This window comes from Haliotis cracherodii, unplaced genomic scaffold (genome assembly GCF_022045235.1).
Source record: "Haliotis cracherodii isolate W230 unplaced genomic scaffold, xgHalCrac1.p SCAF_4, whole genome shotgun sequence".
In the NCBI taxonomy this organism is placed as follows: Eukaryota; Metazoa; Mollusca; class Gastropoda; order Lepetellida; family Haliotidae; genus Haliotis; species Haliotis cracherodii.
Window position 1 is genome coordinate 59220654 of NW_027266297.1, and position 15926 is coordinate 59236579.

The window sequence follows — 15926 nt, forward strand, 5'->3', positions numbered from 1 at the left end:
GAGTGAGTGAGTGATCAAGTTTATCGAGTGAGTGAGTGATCACGTGAGTGAGTGATCGAGGTGAGTGATTGATCACATGAGTGAGTGAGTGAGTGAGTGAGTGAGTGAGTGCGTGCGTGCGTGCGTGCGTGCGTGCGTGCGTGCGTGCGTGCGTGCGTGCGTGCGTGCGTGAGTGAGTTGAATGATTGATCACGTGAGTGTGTGAGTGAGTGAGTAAGTGAGTGAGTGCTCAAGTGAGTGAGTGAGTGAGTGAGTGAGTGGAGTGATTGATCACGTGAGTGTGTGAGTGAGTGAGTAAGTGAGTGAGTGCTCAAGTGAGTGAGTGAGTGAGTGAGTGAGTGGAGTGATTGATCACGTGTGTGTGTGAGTGAGTGAGTAAGTGAGTGAGTGCTCAAGTGAGTGAGTGAGTGATCGAAAGAGTGAGTCATTTCATGGACTGGCAGCAGAGGAAACCTTGCAGTGATGAAGGCCCTAGACATTACCACAAACAGAAACACAGCCAGGGTGAATCTGGCATTCCAACCCCAAATCCCAGGTCTCTGTACAGCAAATTGCAGTGCCGAATATGACGGGGCACTAATGCCCCTCAGATTCTGGGATGGCGGAATACATCATGTATACATCCTACTTCAGGAGAATGACATGAATCAGTCTCCCAGAGGTAATTTACGGAGCCTCAACAAGTAAAAGAATTCAAACATCCAGATATCTGTTATGTTAACAAAACCATAATTACATCGTAGAAACTGTATTTTATGGCATTTTCCAGTCTCACATATTGACGTTTTCCTTCTCAATAATTAGTTCTTGAAATGTATTTAACAGGATAATGATATTTCAAATGTTAATAATAAAACTTACGTCATCGTATATCTCCTCTATGACTGGTGCTGAAATACAGACAGGTCTCCCGTTTAGTTCTCAGATCTACAACAATCATGTAATCACAAAAGTTTCTACCCGTGAAGATCCGGGGTAGAATAGGTCTTCAGCAACCCATGCTTGCCGTAAAAGGCGACTATGCATGTCGTAAAAGGCGACTAACAGGATCGGGTGGTCAGGCTCACTGACTTGGTTGATGCATGTCATCGATCCCAATTGCGTGGATCGATGCTCATGATATTAATCAGTGGATTGTCTGGTCCAGACTTGATTATTTACCGACTGCCATCATATAGCTGGAGTATTGCTCAGTGCGGCTTTAAACAACCAACCAACCAACAGAAGTTTCTTACAGCTGTCTCACTGATACCCTTCCAGGCTGAGTGCAGCTGTTGAGCAATATTACAAACTAGAGGTGTAAGCAAGTTCTTGCATTGACAGAAGCAGGTTCGTCCCTGCCATGTCTTCAAAGCTTTAAGTCTTAATGTGCCACCATGTACTTCCAGTCCAAACACATTACTTCCAAACCTTGGACCGACATCAAGACAACTTCATAAGATCAAACAACTTCCCAAGTCCCAGGACTGTACAAGTAAAAGTGCAGCAGTAACTGGCAAGAAATGATTCAACCATGATTCGCAATAACCTCAAACATGACCTTGACCTTTGTGCCAAAAGAATTCCCCAAGACCATTTGGAAGATGTTGGCGGCAATGGCGGTTAAAGTGCAACAAACACTCAAAGATGTCCCGTTTCACATCTAAGGCTGATAAATATACTTGTGTAGTTGGCTGCAGGTGAATTTTGTCCAATATATTGAGTCCATCTTGCTGCTTCAAGACTGTTAAGGATCAAACCGCTCAAACAACTGAGGGCACATACATTATGTAACCAAAACGGGCATGCTTGTTTATAGTAATATACCGCTGTATCACATCGGTATGTAAATATACATGTCTTTCAACAAGCAAGCTTGTGATATTAGAACACATTTTTAGCAAGAAAATATTGAAGTTATCTAACGTGAGGTTCCTCTAACCTGCCATAGATCCCCCCGAGATTGAGGCTGACCCTCCAGATGCTGAGGCTGACCCTGCTGATCCAAATTCTCTCATCTCCTCCTCCTCCGTCATCGCAGCACTGAAACAAGCAACAAACATAAAGCATATAAACATGTAACTAGCAAACATAGTGCACACCGTCACACACATGAAACACACAGTCACAAACATGAAACAGACAGGCACACACATGACACACATGAAACACAAACAACGCAGCCACTACTCACATCAGACACAGCAGCCGTTACTCAAATTGAACGCAGCAGCCACTACTCACATCAGACACAGCAGCCACTACTCACATCAGACACAGCAGCCATTACTCACATCAGACACAGCAGCCGCTACTCACATCAGACACAGCAGCCACTACTCACATCAGACACAGCAGCCACTACTCACATCAGACACAGCAGCCACTACTCACATCAGACACAGCAGCCGCTACTCACATCAGACACAGAAGCCGCTACTCACATCAGACACAGCAGCCGCAACTCACATCAGACACAGCAGCCACTACTCACATCAGACACAGCAGCCATTACTCACATCTCAGACACAGGCCTGTTAGATTTCCTGTTACCGGATCGATGTTCAATGGTGTTGGCCACATCATCATATACTTCTTGCTCTTCGGGTGCCTTGATGTAGTTGCCAACATCATCATACAACTCCTCATTGGCATTTTCTGTAAATACAAGCGCAAAACAACATTTTATCATTAACAGTCACAGTTTCATAGCATAGAGGATGATTCTTATTTCTTTACATGACAACATCCATTGTTTTAGAAACTGACATATTTGGATCTTTTCTCGTGGTTGATGTTCCTGTCCCATCTGATGGAGTGAGTGAGCTTGGTTTAACGCCGATTTTAATAGTATTCCAGTCATATTGCAGCGTGTCAGCTTAATGTGGGAGGAAAGCCCGAAGTGATGCGAGTCTCAGACGTTTACCACTTCGGTGAAACCCACGAGCACAGGTGTGGTGCTGACAAACCTAGAAACATAATCAGGGCGAACTGGGATTCGAACAGACAATCATAGTTTCCTAGCATGCCCAAGGGACGCAACTCTGCACAGCAAATCGCTGCGCCTTAGACGACTGGGCCACCCATGACCCCTCTACAACATAGAATTTGTACTGATGGACCACATAGATCCAGATATAGAATGACCACTTTTCATACTTACTATATTCGTCGAAAGCTTTTATGTATTCTGCTATAATATCCTTCACATTTGAGCCAAGTAGCTTGAGTGGTTTGATTGGTTTGAGGTCAGTGGTAATTATTGATGACTTTGGCAACTTTTCATACTTTTTACCATCGCCATTCCGTATCACAATAGTCTTTGACTGTGTTACATGCTTAGGAATGTTGGAAGAGGGGCTCTTTGGTGTATTTCCAGGAGAGAATGGAGACGTTACATCTGGTGATCGTTGACGTGGATGATTGAAAGTGATTTGTTTGGGAGTCGTATCCCCCGTACTTGTACGGCGTAATAACGCCTTTGGATCGAACTTCTGCCCCGAATCAGACACTGATGATTTGTTTGTGGGTGAGGATGGTGATGTAGGTTTTGTAGCGGTCCCATTGACAGGCTTCTCCTCAATGGTCACCTCAGGTGAAGGACTTCCAAATTTACCTGGAATGTTAACTTTGTTGCTTTGTCTTTTCCATGCAGGAACATTGGTGACATTTTGGTTTTGGTCGGTTTCTGGTTGAGAGTCTTTGCCGGTTGTCGGGGTCGGTTTCTTCCAAGCTGGTGTTGTCTTCTCTGGTACAGATGGAGGTCTTTTCCAAGAAGGAGTGGTTGTGTGAGTGGCTGTCTTGTTTTCATCAGCCTTGTCGGATGTTGGCGTTGGTTTCTTCCATGAAGGAGTTGTCACAGTCTTGCTTGGTTCACTCTTATCCTTGTCCGAAGAAGTCGGTGTCGGTTTCTTCCATGAAGGAGTTGTCACAGGCTTGCTTGGTTCACTCTTATCCTTGTCCGAAGAAGTTGGCGTTGGTTTCTTCCATGAAGGAGTTGTCACAGGCTTGCTCGGCTCACTCTTATCCTTGTCCGAAGAAGTTGGCGTTGGTTTCTTCCATGAAGGAGTTGTCACAGGCTTGCTCGGTTCACTTTTATCCGCCACAGAAGTTGGCGTTGGTTTCTTCCATGCCGGGGCTGCCTTGTTAGCAGGTGAAGGTTCAGGGGATTTTGGTGGGGCAGGTTTCTTCCAGGAAGGAGTCCCCCCATTGCTGCCTCCTTGACCAGACTCCTCTCGCATGGCATGAAATTTGGCAAGCGCTGGCGACATGGGTTTACTACCCACGGTTGGTTTAGGACCAAACATGGCTATCTTGTCTTTCACTCCCAATACTTTGATATTTGTGATTGACGTCCCATCATCATAGATTTCTTCATCATTTACATCACCCTGTGAAATGGAAAACACACATACAATACAATGACACTGGATTCATTTAGAAGCGTGAATGTTGGGGATTTCCCTCTACATCATCACATGTTCTCAGCAATAGCGGGGGCACGGGTGGCCCAGTCGTCTAAGGCGCCGCAATTCGCTGTGCAGAGTTGCGTCCCTTGGGCACGCCAGAAACCTAGGATTGTGGGTTCGAATCCCAGTTCGCCCCGATTATGTTTCTAGGTTTGTCAGCACCATACCCGTGCTCGTGGGTTTCACCGAGGTGGTAAACGTCTGAGACATGCATCACTTCGGGCTTTCCTCCCACATTAAGCTGACATGCCGTGATATAACTGGAATACTGTTAAAAGCGGCGTTACACCCAACTCACTCACTCACTCTTAGCAATAGCTCTGTCATCATGACAAAGATCTGTCTAAACGACCCCCGCAAATTAATCAAGCTGAAGTTTAAAATGTTCCATGTCTTTGAGATCTAGCATAGCAGTGTTAAAGAGTGAGTGAGTTTGGTTTAACGCCACTTTTAACAGTATTCCAGTTATATCACGGCGTGTCAGGTCTCAGAAGTGATGCAGGTCTCAGATATTTACCACTTCGGTGAAACTCACGAGCATAGGTATGGTGCTGACAAACCTAGAAACATAATCAGGGCGAACTGGGAATCGAACCCACAATCATAGGTTTCTGGTGTGCCCAAGGGAAGCAACTTTGCAAAGCGAATCTCGGTGCCTTAGACGACTGGGCCACCCGTGCCCACTAGTGTTAAAGAGAGTGAGTGAGTGAGTTGTGTTTTACACTGCATTTAGCAATATTCCAGCCATACCATACAAAGTGTTTTCATGTTGGTATTTGAACCTGTATTTACAACATGAAGAGTGAACTGAAGACCTCTGTAAATCTTTCAAAACATAAAATGGACTTGGCTTTTAGTAGAGATTTATCGTGATTATGGACAGGTATTTTCTCGCTCAAATTATTTTATCTTTACATCACCCAACTATGATACTCTTCTTCAATTTTCACATCACCACTCCAACAAGGTCATATATCTCACAGCATATTTCTCAACTGATAACTTACCCTATTGTCTCCGATAGCAAATGTATTGACAAAAGTGATTTAGAGTCTCTATATCAGGTTCTCTATTCTTTTTCGATGTTGATATCACGACTCCAAGGTCAAAGACCGCCTCCGTGGTCTAGTGGTAGAGTGTCCGCCTGGAGAGCGGAAGATCCGGGGTTTGATCCCCGGCCGCGTCATTCCAAAAGACATTAAAAGATGGTACTTGTTGTAACCCTGTCTGGCGTTCAGCATTAAGGGGCTAAAGCAAGGTCTGGTCGGCTCTGAGTCAGTATACTGTGTCTGAGTGGGGTATTCATGTTAAACTGCGGCATGGTATCTCAGTGGGCTAGCACTATAAATCGGCATCAGTCCGGTCTAGTACAAGCAGCCACACACACACACACACGTGCATGCACGTCGCTATAAAAGCGCAATAATCTTGGACGCGACATTAAACCCCATTTCACCTCACCTCAAAGGTCATATATCTAACAGCATATTTCTTAACTGATAACTTACCCTATTGTCTCTGATAGCAAATGTATTGACAAAAGTGATTTAGAGTCTCTATATCAGGTTCTCTGGATCTACCAGCCGTGTTCCTGCATATATCCACATCCTCTGAGCAAAACCCTTGTTCAAGGTCCACGTGGCTGGTTATAGCTACATTGAACATTGAACAGCATTCTGTTCTCGACAAAGCCAGTCTATCAGGATGTATGGCAAATATGACCAGGAAAACTGGAAGAATCAACAGTATCTATGAATTAGTGATAACAAGCTTCCTCATCCACCTCTTCTTCAGGTGATAATGTCTGATTGTTTGCTCGTTTGTTTGTTTTTAACGCCACATTATATATGGGAAACAATGCCATCTTCATTATTGCGTTATTAGTTTGTTTGTCTGTTGTTTAACGTCGCACTTAGCAATAGTCCAGCTATATGACGGCGGTCTGTAAAATAGCCAAATCTGGATCAGGCAATCCAGTGATTGACATCAAGAGCATCGATCTTAGAAATATGGAAACGATGACATGCATCAACCAAGTTGCATCCTAAAACACATGGGTTGCTGAAGACCAATTCTAACCTGGATGATGACTTCTAGGGGGATACTGTCAGATTCAGACCAAATGTCTTTGCTAGATTGAGCTGATATAGACTAAAGTTAATATTTGCTCAATATTATCAGGCAAGACGACTTTCTAGTCCATTTCTATCCCAGGGAATGAACAAGAGAGATGACAAAAGTCAATTCACATTTATTTCATAAAAACGCCGCACTCAGCAATATTCCAGCTACATGAATATGACGATCTGTAGTGAGTGAGTGAGTATGGTTTTACGCCGCTTTTAGGAATTTTCCAGCAATATCATGGCGGGGGACACCGGAAATGGGCTTTACACATTGTACCCATGTCGGGAATCGAACCCGGATCTTCGGCGTGACGAGAGAACGCTTTTACCACTAGGCTACCCGATTATGACGGTCTGTAAATAATAGAGTCTGGACCAGACAATCCTGTGATTGAAAATATGCGCATCGATCCTCGCAATTTGGAACGATGACATGCATCAACAAAGTCAGCGAGCTTGACCACCCGATCCCGTTAGTCCCCATTTACGGCAAGCATGGGTTATTATTATTGTTATCTTTTATCATTTGTATTACTTGAGTGACAATGTCCTTTGCGTCATCATGATTCGTAAACATCAAAATATTAACCTTGAAAACATGAAGTCGATCACAGCATTACCTATAAATTAATATCATGGGGACCCCCTCCGTGGTCTAGTGGTAGAGCGTCCGCCCGGAGAGCGAAAGGTCCGGGATTCGATCCCCGACCGCGTCATACCAAAAGACGTTAAAAGATGGTACTTGTTGTTACCCTGTCTGGCGCTCGGCATTAGGGGTCAAATCAAGGACTGGTCAGCTTGGAGTCAGTATACTGTGTCTGAGTGGGGTATTCATGTCAAACTGCGGCATGGTATCTCAGTGAGCTAGCACTATAAATCGGCATCAGTCCGGACTAGTACAAGTAGCCACACAAACACACACACGTACATGCATGTCGCTATAAAAGTGCAATAATCTTGGACGCGACGTTAAACCCTATTTCACCTCACCTAATATTATGGGTGCTTCACTCATTAAATAGAAATCACTTACCAACATTAACATATGGTGTATCAAACTGCCATTTTATAATCTATTTTTGATTAGTTGATGTAGTCTTGTTATCACACCCAGAACTCAATTAATCAACATAATTAGAACCTCAGGCAATTAACGAAAGGGAAGTCACAGAAAAGCTTAGTGGGTGAAACCATCCTGGATTAGTGTGTGTCAGGCTCTCCTTTGAAGGAGACCCGTGAAGATTCCGGAGTGGACTAGATCTTCAGCAACCCATGCTTGCCGTAAAAGGCGACTATACTTGTCGTAAAAGGCAACTAACAGGATCGGGTGGTCTGACTTGGTTGATCCATGTCATCGATCCCAATTGCGTAGATCGATGCTCATGATGTCAATCACTGGATTGTCTGGTCCAGACTCGATTATTTACAGACCGCGGTCATAAAGCTGGAATATTGCTGAGTGCGGCGTTAAACAACAAACAAACAAACAAACAAACAAACAAACAATCCTTTGAAGGAGTATATTCTTGACAACTAAACATATGTTCTCAGACCCATGTATCAATCAGAGCTTTAATTAATATGCATAATACGTTTTTAATCCGTATAATCTCAGATATAGTCCTGCACCATGACCGTGGAATATATTTATTTTATGAAAAAATAATAATCTGGAAATGCATACAAAAGCAAGTCTAGCCAGCTCAAGCTAGCTCTATTCTGAAATCAGCATAAGGAATTTTTTTATTTTTAGAGTCAAGAAGGATATTGTGTAATATAAGATTTCAGAGACTAAATGTTAGTCTATCTCAGATACTGATAGATCACTTACTCTTCATCAGCAAAACTGCATCAGCTGCAGATTTTTTCATGGAATGTTATTTTTGGAGTGCTAATAAAATGCATAAAAATAAGATTTTTAAAAATGGAGAGCATCCCCCTCTCTTTCTAAATTACACCCTGACAAACTTTACTTGGTGTACAGGGTTTAGCATGCAGGCTAAATGTTTGCTTAAGATAAATATTATCATCATGAAAAATACATTTGAAGTAGTTTGATAAGGGTCGAGAAGTCACTTAAAGAATGTCCTGTTGCCAAAGTTTACCCTTAATCCATACTATAAAACAAAAATTCATTCATCACGGGGATGGTAGGGTAGCCTTGTGGTTAAAGCGTTCGCTCGTCACGCCAAAGACCCGGGTTCGATTTCCCACATGGGAAAGATGTGTGAAGCCCTTTTCTGGTGTCCCTGCTGTGATATTGCCCGGGATGTTGCTTAAAGTGGCATAAAACGATACTCACTCACTCACTCACTCATGCATGACGGTTCTAGAACTAATTCCCCCTCCTAACATATATTCAAAATGTCCTCTAAAATAGGATTTTACACTAATGCATTCATTTGAACCACCAGACCCCATTGATCATAAAGATTTTGAAAAGACAACAAACATTGGCAAATAATCAAACAAACAACCTTACAAAGCATATTTTTGACAGAATTTTCTCCATACTACTCATAAATGAGGGCTGCAACGAATACACTATGAGGCGAAAATGACATGTATAACAAATTTTGGGTAACAAATACATCATCATCATCATCATCATCATCATCATTAATATTATCATCATTATTATTATCATTATCATTATTATTCTCATCATCATCATCATTATTATTATTATTATTATTATTATTATTATTATTATTATTATTATACTGCACTTATCCAGGTACAGTATCTGCTCAAATGTGACCAGTCACCACATTCATAACTGCCAAATTAAATATATAAGAGAGTTGTCTTTGAAGAAATCTTTGTATGCATATAATAAGTTCTCATGGATATTTTTAGGTACAGGGTATGTAAATGCACATGACTACAAAACCATGTTTGCAAAAAATTACCGAATAGGCAAGTAACAGCCCTATCATATAGAAGTCTCAACTTTCAGAGTACATGACAAGCAGGCAGTGAACAATGCTCTTGTATGTCAATATCCTCTCCATCAGAGTGCGACACGCCATTGTTCATATTACTTCCTGGTCTGAAGGAGGATGTTATGTTGAAGTATGGATTCAAATGGCCACCTAGGTCAATGCGCAATAAATGCAGCACCAGCAACACGATATATACTTTTATTACCACACGTGACTCAGTCTAAGTTTAGGCAGGCTTTGTGAAAGGATTCATAGATTGTCGTGCAGTTCACACATACGGACAAGTATGTTTAAGTGGGGGCCAAGGAATCAAGAATGTTTGGAGTTGACCTGTGACAGACTACATGAATTGTTTCAATGAAATATTGACAGCATTCCACTTATACAGCCATTAGGGAAACATTTGATTTGATAATAAGAGGTACTTTATTACGTTAAGAGGCACTTAATATGTGAAAAGGTCCACACAAAACAACTGATGTCATGTTGGATGCCGTGATAATTTCAGAAGTGCCGTATTTGACGTAATAAGCGCCCAGGGTGCTCTCAAAATCAGAAATAGGGGTCTCTTATTAGAATGTTATTTTGGTGAAAAAAACAGAGTTGAAAGATAAATTTTGTGGTTTACGCTGACAGCCTGAAATGTTTATGTACGACAGATATATTTTTCCAGAATTAAATGCCCATAATTAAGGGTGCATATAACACATGAGCGCGTATTATACGCAAATAAATAAGTCTTGTGTACATTGATCAATCAGAAGGGGTGCTAACTGGGATTGTTCACTAGCAAATGTCGCCATGGGCGCTTATTAGAGCATGGCGCTTATTACGTCGAATACACTATATTTAAAGATGATCTTTGCATCTTTGGGCTGAACACTGTCACTGATTTCATATTGTTGTCTACATTTTTTTGTGTTAATGATGACACAAGCAGTCTGTGTTATTAGAATTATAAAAGAAAAAAACAACAGTTTCACAGCCCTCAAACTTGCGATGAAACGGTCACCAATCCGACCTGAATTTCAATTTGTCTACTCACTAAAATTCAGTGATTGAGTATGGTTTTTAAGCCGCTTTTAGCAATATTTCAGAAATATCGCGGCGAGGGACACCAGAAATGGGCTTCACACATTGTACCCATGTCAGGAATCGAACCCGGATCTTTGGCGTGACGAGCAAACGCTTTAACCACTAGGCTACCCGACCGCCCCCAGCCAAAATATAACTCCATAATTCCAGCCTAGTTTGGCAAGGGTGGAAACTGGACTTTTACAGTCAGTTAACTCCCTTGCCTCGGGAAGATCCAGGTTATTTATTGTAACAGAAAGAAGATATAACACACTGAATATCGTTGTCAAGGTAGTTGCAGAAATGTTTTACAATAACGCAGTAATGAAGAGGTACTGTTGCTCATGAAATGAATTACTTGTAACGCAATAATGAAGGGGCACTGTTGCTAACGTGTACGAACAAGGAGCTCCATGTAAATATATCACACAAATTGAAAGCATGACAGGCTTGAAGGAGACACATCCGCGCCAGCAACAATGGTGTAGATTTCAGTCAATCATATCACATCCTGTCATCCACAGTTTCATTTGAATCTCACTTGACGTCTGCCAAACACTTTCAGCCCTCAACCACTCACATAGCTTGTGACAGTGTCACATACAACACATTTGTTGTAATGAGATCTTTCTAATTTATGGAAACTGAAAATCAACTTGAAATGTTCATCGTTTATATGATCTGCTTTCCTTCTGTTAAAGTTTCACCTCCAGGCCCCCTCGATTGTGCCACACTCAACAATACTTCACAGTCATGGACCAAACAAGTTTTGGACATGAGTGAGTGAGTGAGTTGGGTTTAACACTGCTTTAAACAGTAATTGAGTTCCTGTGAAGATCCGGGGTAGAATAGGTCTTCAGCAACCCATGCTTGCCGTAAAAGGCGACTATGCTTGTCCTAAAAGGCGACTAACGGGATCGGGTGGTCAGGCTCGCTGACTTGGTTGTTACATGTCATTGATCCCATTTGAGTGGAACGATGTTCATGATGTCAATCACTGGAATGTGTGGTCCAGACTCGATTATTTACAGACCGCCATCATATAGCTTGAATATTGCTAAGTGCGGCGTAAAACAACAAACCAAACCAAACCAAAACTAGTATATCACAGCGTGCCAGCTTGATGTGCAATGAAAATCCCAAATGATGTAGTCTTTAGTCTTTAGTCTTTGTGAAACCCACGAGCATGGGTATGGTGCTGACAATTCCCTGAAGTGTTTCTCGTTATTGACTGCGCTTAGCCTAATACCCAAAATATCGATATCCCGCTTGCAGAGCCCTCTAATACTATCCCTGCCACCAGTCAAAACTCCCAACAGTGATAGATGACCACAACCATGCTTGGAGTTGAACTCGTAACCGAATGACCGTTATGTTTACAAACAAGTAACAACTGTCGTGACGCCAAATACACTTACCCCTGCTAAATTACTATCTTTCTTTGTCAATTTGAATTTCTATTTCATTACAACTATCATGTAATTTATATAGTAAGAATGTAAGGGAGAAGTTGGTTAATTTTTCGTTTTCGAGTCTGTAATCTCCAACCAATCTGATTATACAAACAACAAAGTAAATTCATCTGGAAAACATGGTCAGTCGTAAACCTTTTCAAAATGAACTATGATGGCATTCCCAAAGACATAAACAAAAGTATGAACATTACTGTTAATGACAATCTACTGCTGATGTCTGTCCTTCTGTTTATGGTCTCTGGCGATGAAAACTCAAAATGATGTAATCCTTACATGTTTTGGTTCCTGTAATGCCAAAGGGAAACAACTCTGTGTTGAGTAGTTGTAAGGCTAGCACAATGTTGTTAAGTCATGTGCCATAGAGAACCATTGTGGACATCCAGCGAGAGCATATGGTAAAGATTACACTTGTAAGTACGGAAATAAACTTGGCCTGTGACTTCAATGTCATGTCATGATTGGGATATGATCACATCTTAATCAGTGGGGGGGCACGGGTGGCCCAGTTGTCTAAGGCGCCGCGATTCGCTGTACAGAGTTGCGGCCCTTGGTCACGCCAGAAACTTGTCATTGTGGGTTCGAATCCCGGTTCGCCCCGATTATGTTTCTAGGTTTGTCAGCACCATACCCGTGGGTTTCACGGAAGTGGTAAACGTCTGAGACTCGCATCACTTCGGGCTTTCCTCCCACATTAAGCTGACACGCTGCAATATGACTGGAATACTGTTAAAAGCGGCGTTAAGCCAAACTCACTCACTCACTCTTTATCAGTGCCCACCCGACCCGAGTAACCGAGTTACCCGTCCCAGCCCTTAACAAAAAGTTTCCACAAACAAACATACGCAGGTTAAAACCTGTCTACAAATGTTTAGATAGTTAGTCATGCATGCATTCACACCAAGCTTTATGTAACGTTGGGGCAATGTGCTGACAAAACCTGACAGGGGACAATTGAACAATGAACCCACTTTTCAATACAAAAACATGCTGGGTAGCATACAGCAGCTTGGATAAAGCAAAGTTACATCTTTTTACAGTGATGTGTGTGTATTAATATGGCATGGATATGTGGTTTCAAATTATGTGGAGTTAGATATGAGGTTCAGATATGAGGGTTCACATTTGAGGGTTCACATATGAGGGTTCAGACATGGGGTTCAGATATGAAGGTTCAAATATGAGGGTTCACATTTGAGGGTTCAGATATGAGGGTTCAGGTATGAGGGTTCAGACATGAGGGTTCAGATATGAGGGTTCAAATATGAGGGTTCACATTTGAGGGTTCAGATATGAGGGTTCAGATATGAGGGTTCAGACATGATGGTTCAGATATAAGGGTTCAAATATGAGGGTTCACATTTGAGGGTTCACATATGAGGGTTCAGACATGAGGGTTCAGATATAAGGGTTCAAATATGAGAGTTTACATTTGAGGGTTCAGATATGAGGGTTCACATTTGAGGGTTCACTTTTGAGGGTTTACATATGAGGGTTCAGATATGTTGGGAATGCAGCATCAGAATCCACTGTGGAAATCTGCATGTCAGTATGCACTGATACATGTCAGTGCACTACATGTATTCACAATAGGAGAGGTGAGAGAGCCTAGTGGTCAGGGCATTTGCTGCTCGCACTGTAGACACTGCTTCAAGCCCCCAATGGAGTCAGTGGTGTTTCCCATTGTAACCTCTTTGAATGACTCACATAAGAAAGAAGTTATAAAGTCACAAGTGAATGAATGGCATTAAATACAATGTAGTGAAACATAAGTAATGTCAGTACTTAAGAAAGACTGACATCAGCCTATTGTTCATTATATTACTATCAATTTGTGACATGATGAACATCATGAACATCATGAACATCATGAACATCATGAAACATGGATGTCTTCTAGTAATGCATGTCATATCACTTCAACTGACCAATCAAAAAATGAGAATTACTAAAATGCACATGTGCAAATATCAGACGTTATTACGCTCGATTTTCCTCTGTTTGGAAATATTGCAGTGTACACCCTACTCACACTCTCATAGTCCTAGCTGTAAAAAATGAGAAATATTTTGCAAACATACATTCATAATGCATGGGAAATCCAAACAAGAGGCCAGGGTGAGTATGATTAAATCAATCCTTTCTCTAAGAATCAGTCCATTTTTATCAACATGAATTTTTATGACATACTGGAAAAACTACTTCCCTAATTTCCGTTTTCATAGAGACATAATCTCTTTTGACATGTGCTTAATGAACCACTTGGTTATAGATGATGTGGGATGGGGAAGCAGGAAGATAACTAGACGAAGCCACCAGACACTCAGCTGAGACCCAGGCAACAAGAAATGAAGGACAGATCAAGTTTGGGATGAATCAAGGACAAACTATCTCAAATATTGTTCTAATATTTTTCAACTCTACAGCAAATAACTGCCTTTTTCTACGCGAATACATAACACAGAGCATAAACATATTTGACAAGAGACTCTAAACAACCTTTCTCCAAGACATCGGTGAAGGCATAACTCTCTGCCCATAATCCATCTGTATATATCTGTTCATCATCCATCCATCCATTTGTCTGTCTGCCCATCATTCATCCATCCATCTGTCCATCCATCCATTTGTCTGTCTGCCCATCATTCATCCATCCATCTGTCCATCCATCCATTTGTCTGTCTGCCCATCATTCATCCATCCATCTGTCCATCCATCCATTTGTCTGTCTGCCCATCATTCATCCATCCATCTGTCCATCCATCCATTTGTCTGTCTGCCCATCATTCATCCGTCCATCTGTCCATCCATCCATTTGTCTGTCTGCCCATCATTCATCCATTCATCTGTCCATCCATCCATTTCTCTACATCCATCATCCACCCCTCCACCGTATCTTTCTAACCATCCATCCAACCTTCTGTACATCACCATCTAACATCCACCAATCCATTGTCCATCCATACCCCATCCATCACCTGATCATTCTGCCACCTGCCCACCATCCACCCATCTATCTGCCCATACACCCATCTATCTGCCCATTTATCCATCTACCTGCCCATCCACCCATCTATCTGCCCATACACCCATCTATCTGCCCATCCACCCATCTATCTGCCCATTCATCCATCTATCTGCCCATCCACCCATCTATCTGCCCATCCACCCATCTATCTGCCCATCCATCCATCTATCTGCCCATCCACCCATCTATCTGCCCATCCATCCATCTATCTGCCCATCCACCCATCTATCTGCCCATCCATTCATCTTCCACCTGCCCACCATCCACCCATCTATCTGCCCATTCATCCATCTATCTGCCCATCCACCCATCTATCTGCCCATCCATCCATCTATCTGCCCATCCACCCATCTATCTGCCCATCCATCCATCTATCTGCCCATTCATCCATCTATCTGCCCATCCACCCATCTATCTGCCCATACACCCATCTATCTGCCCATACACCCATCTATCTGCCCATACACCCATCTATCTGCCCATTCATCCATCTATCTGCCCATCCACCCATCTATCTGCCCATTCATCCATCTATCTGCCCATTCATCCATCTATCTGCCCATACACCCATCTATCTGCCCATACACCCATCTATCTGCCCATCCACCCATCTATCTGCCCATCCATCCATCTATCTGCCCATCCATCCATCTATCTGCCCATTCATCCATCTATCTGCCCATCCATCCATCTATCTGCCCATTCATCCATCTATCTGCCCATCCACCCATCTATCTGCCCATCCATCCATCTATCTGCCCATTCATCCATCTATCTGCCCATCCACCCATCTATCTGCCCATTCATCCATCTATCTGCCCATCCACCCATCT

General features: G+C 42.4%; 1 protein-coding gene across 8 annotated transcripts in view; it reads right to left on the reverse strand.

The window, feature by feature from the left end:
- LOC139480329 (FYN-binding protein 1-like) overlaps window positions 1-15926 on the reverse strand; it is a 75787-nt gene that overhangs the window by 19188 nt on the left and 40673 nt on the right. For all 8 annotated transcript variants that reach the window (XM_071263385.1, XM_071263387.1, XM_071263391.1 and 5 more), the window contains exons 2-5: window positions 3143-4370; window positions 2499-2637; window positions 1922-2022; window positions 862-890 (exon numbers count right to left, since the gene is read on the reverse strand). In XM_071263385.1, the coding sequence (XP_071119486.1) occupies window positions 862-890; window positions 1922-2022; window positions 2499-2637; window positions 3143-4370 (1497 nt within the window). The remainder of the gene's footprint in view (window positions 1-861; window positions 891-1921; window positions 2023-2498; window positions 2638-3142; window positions 4371-15926) is intronic.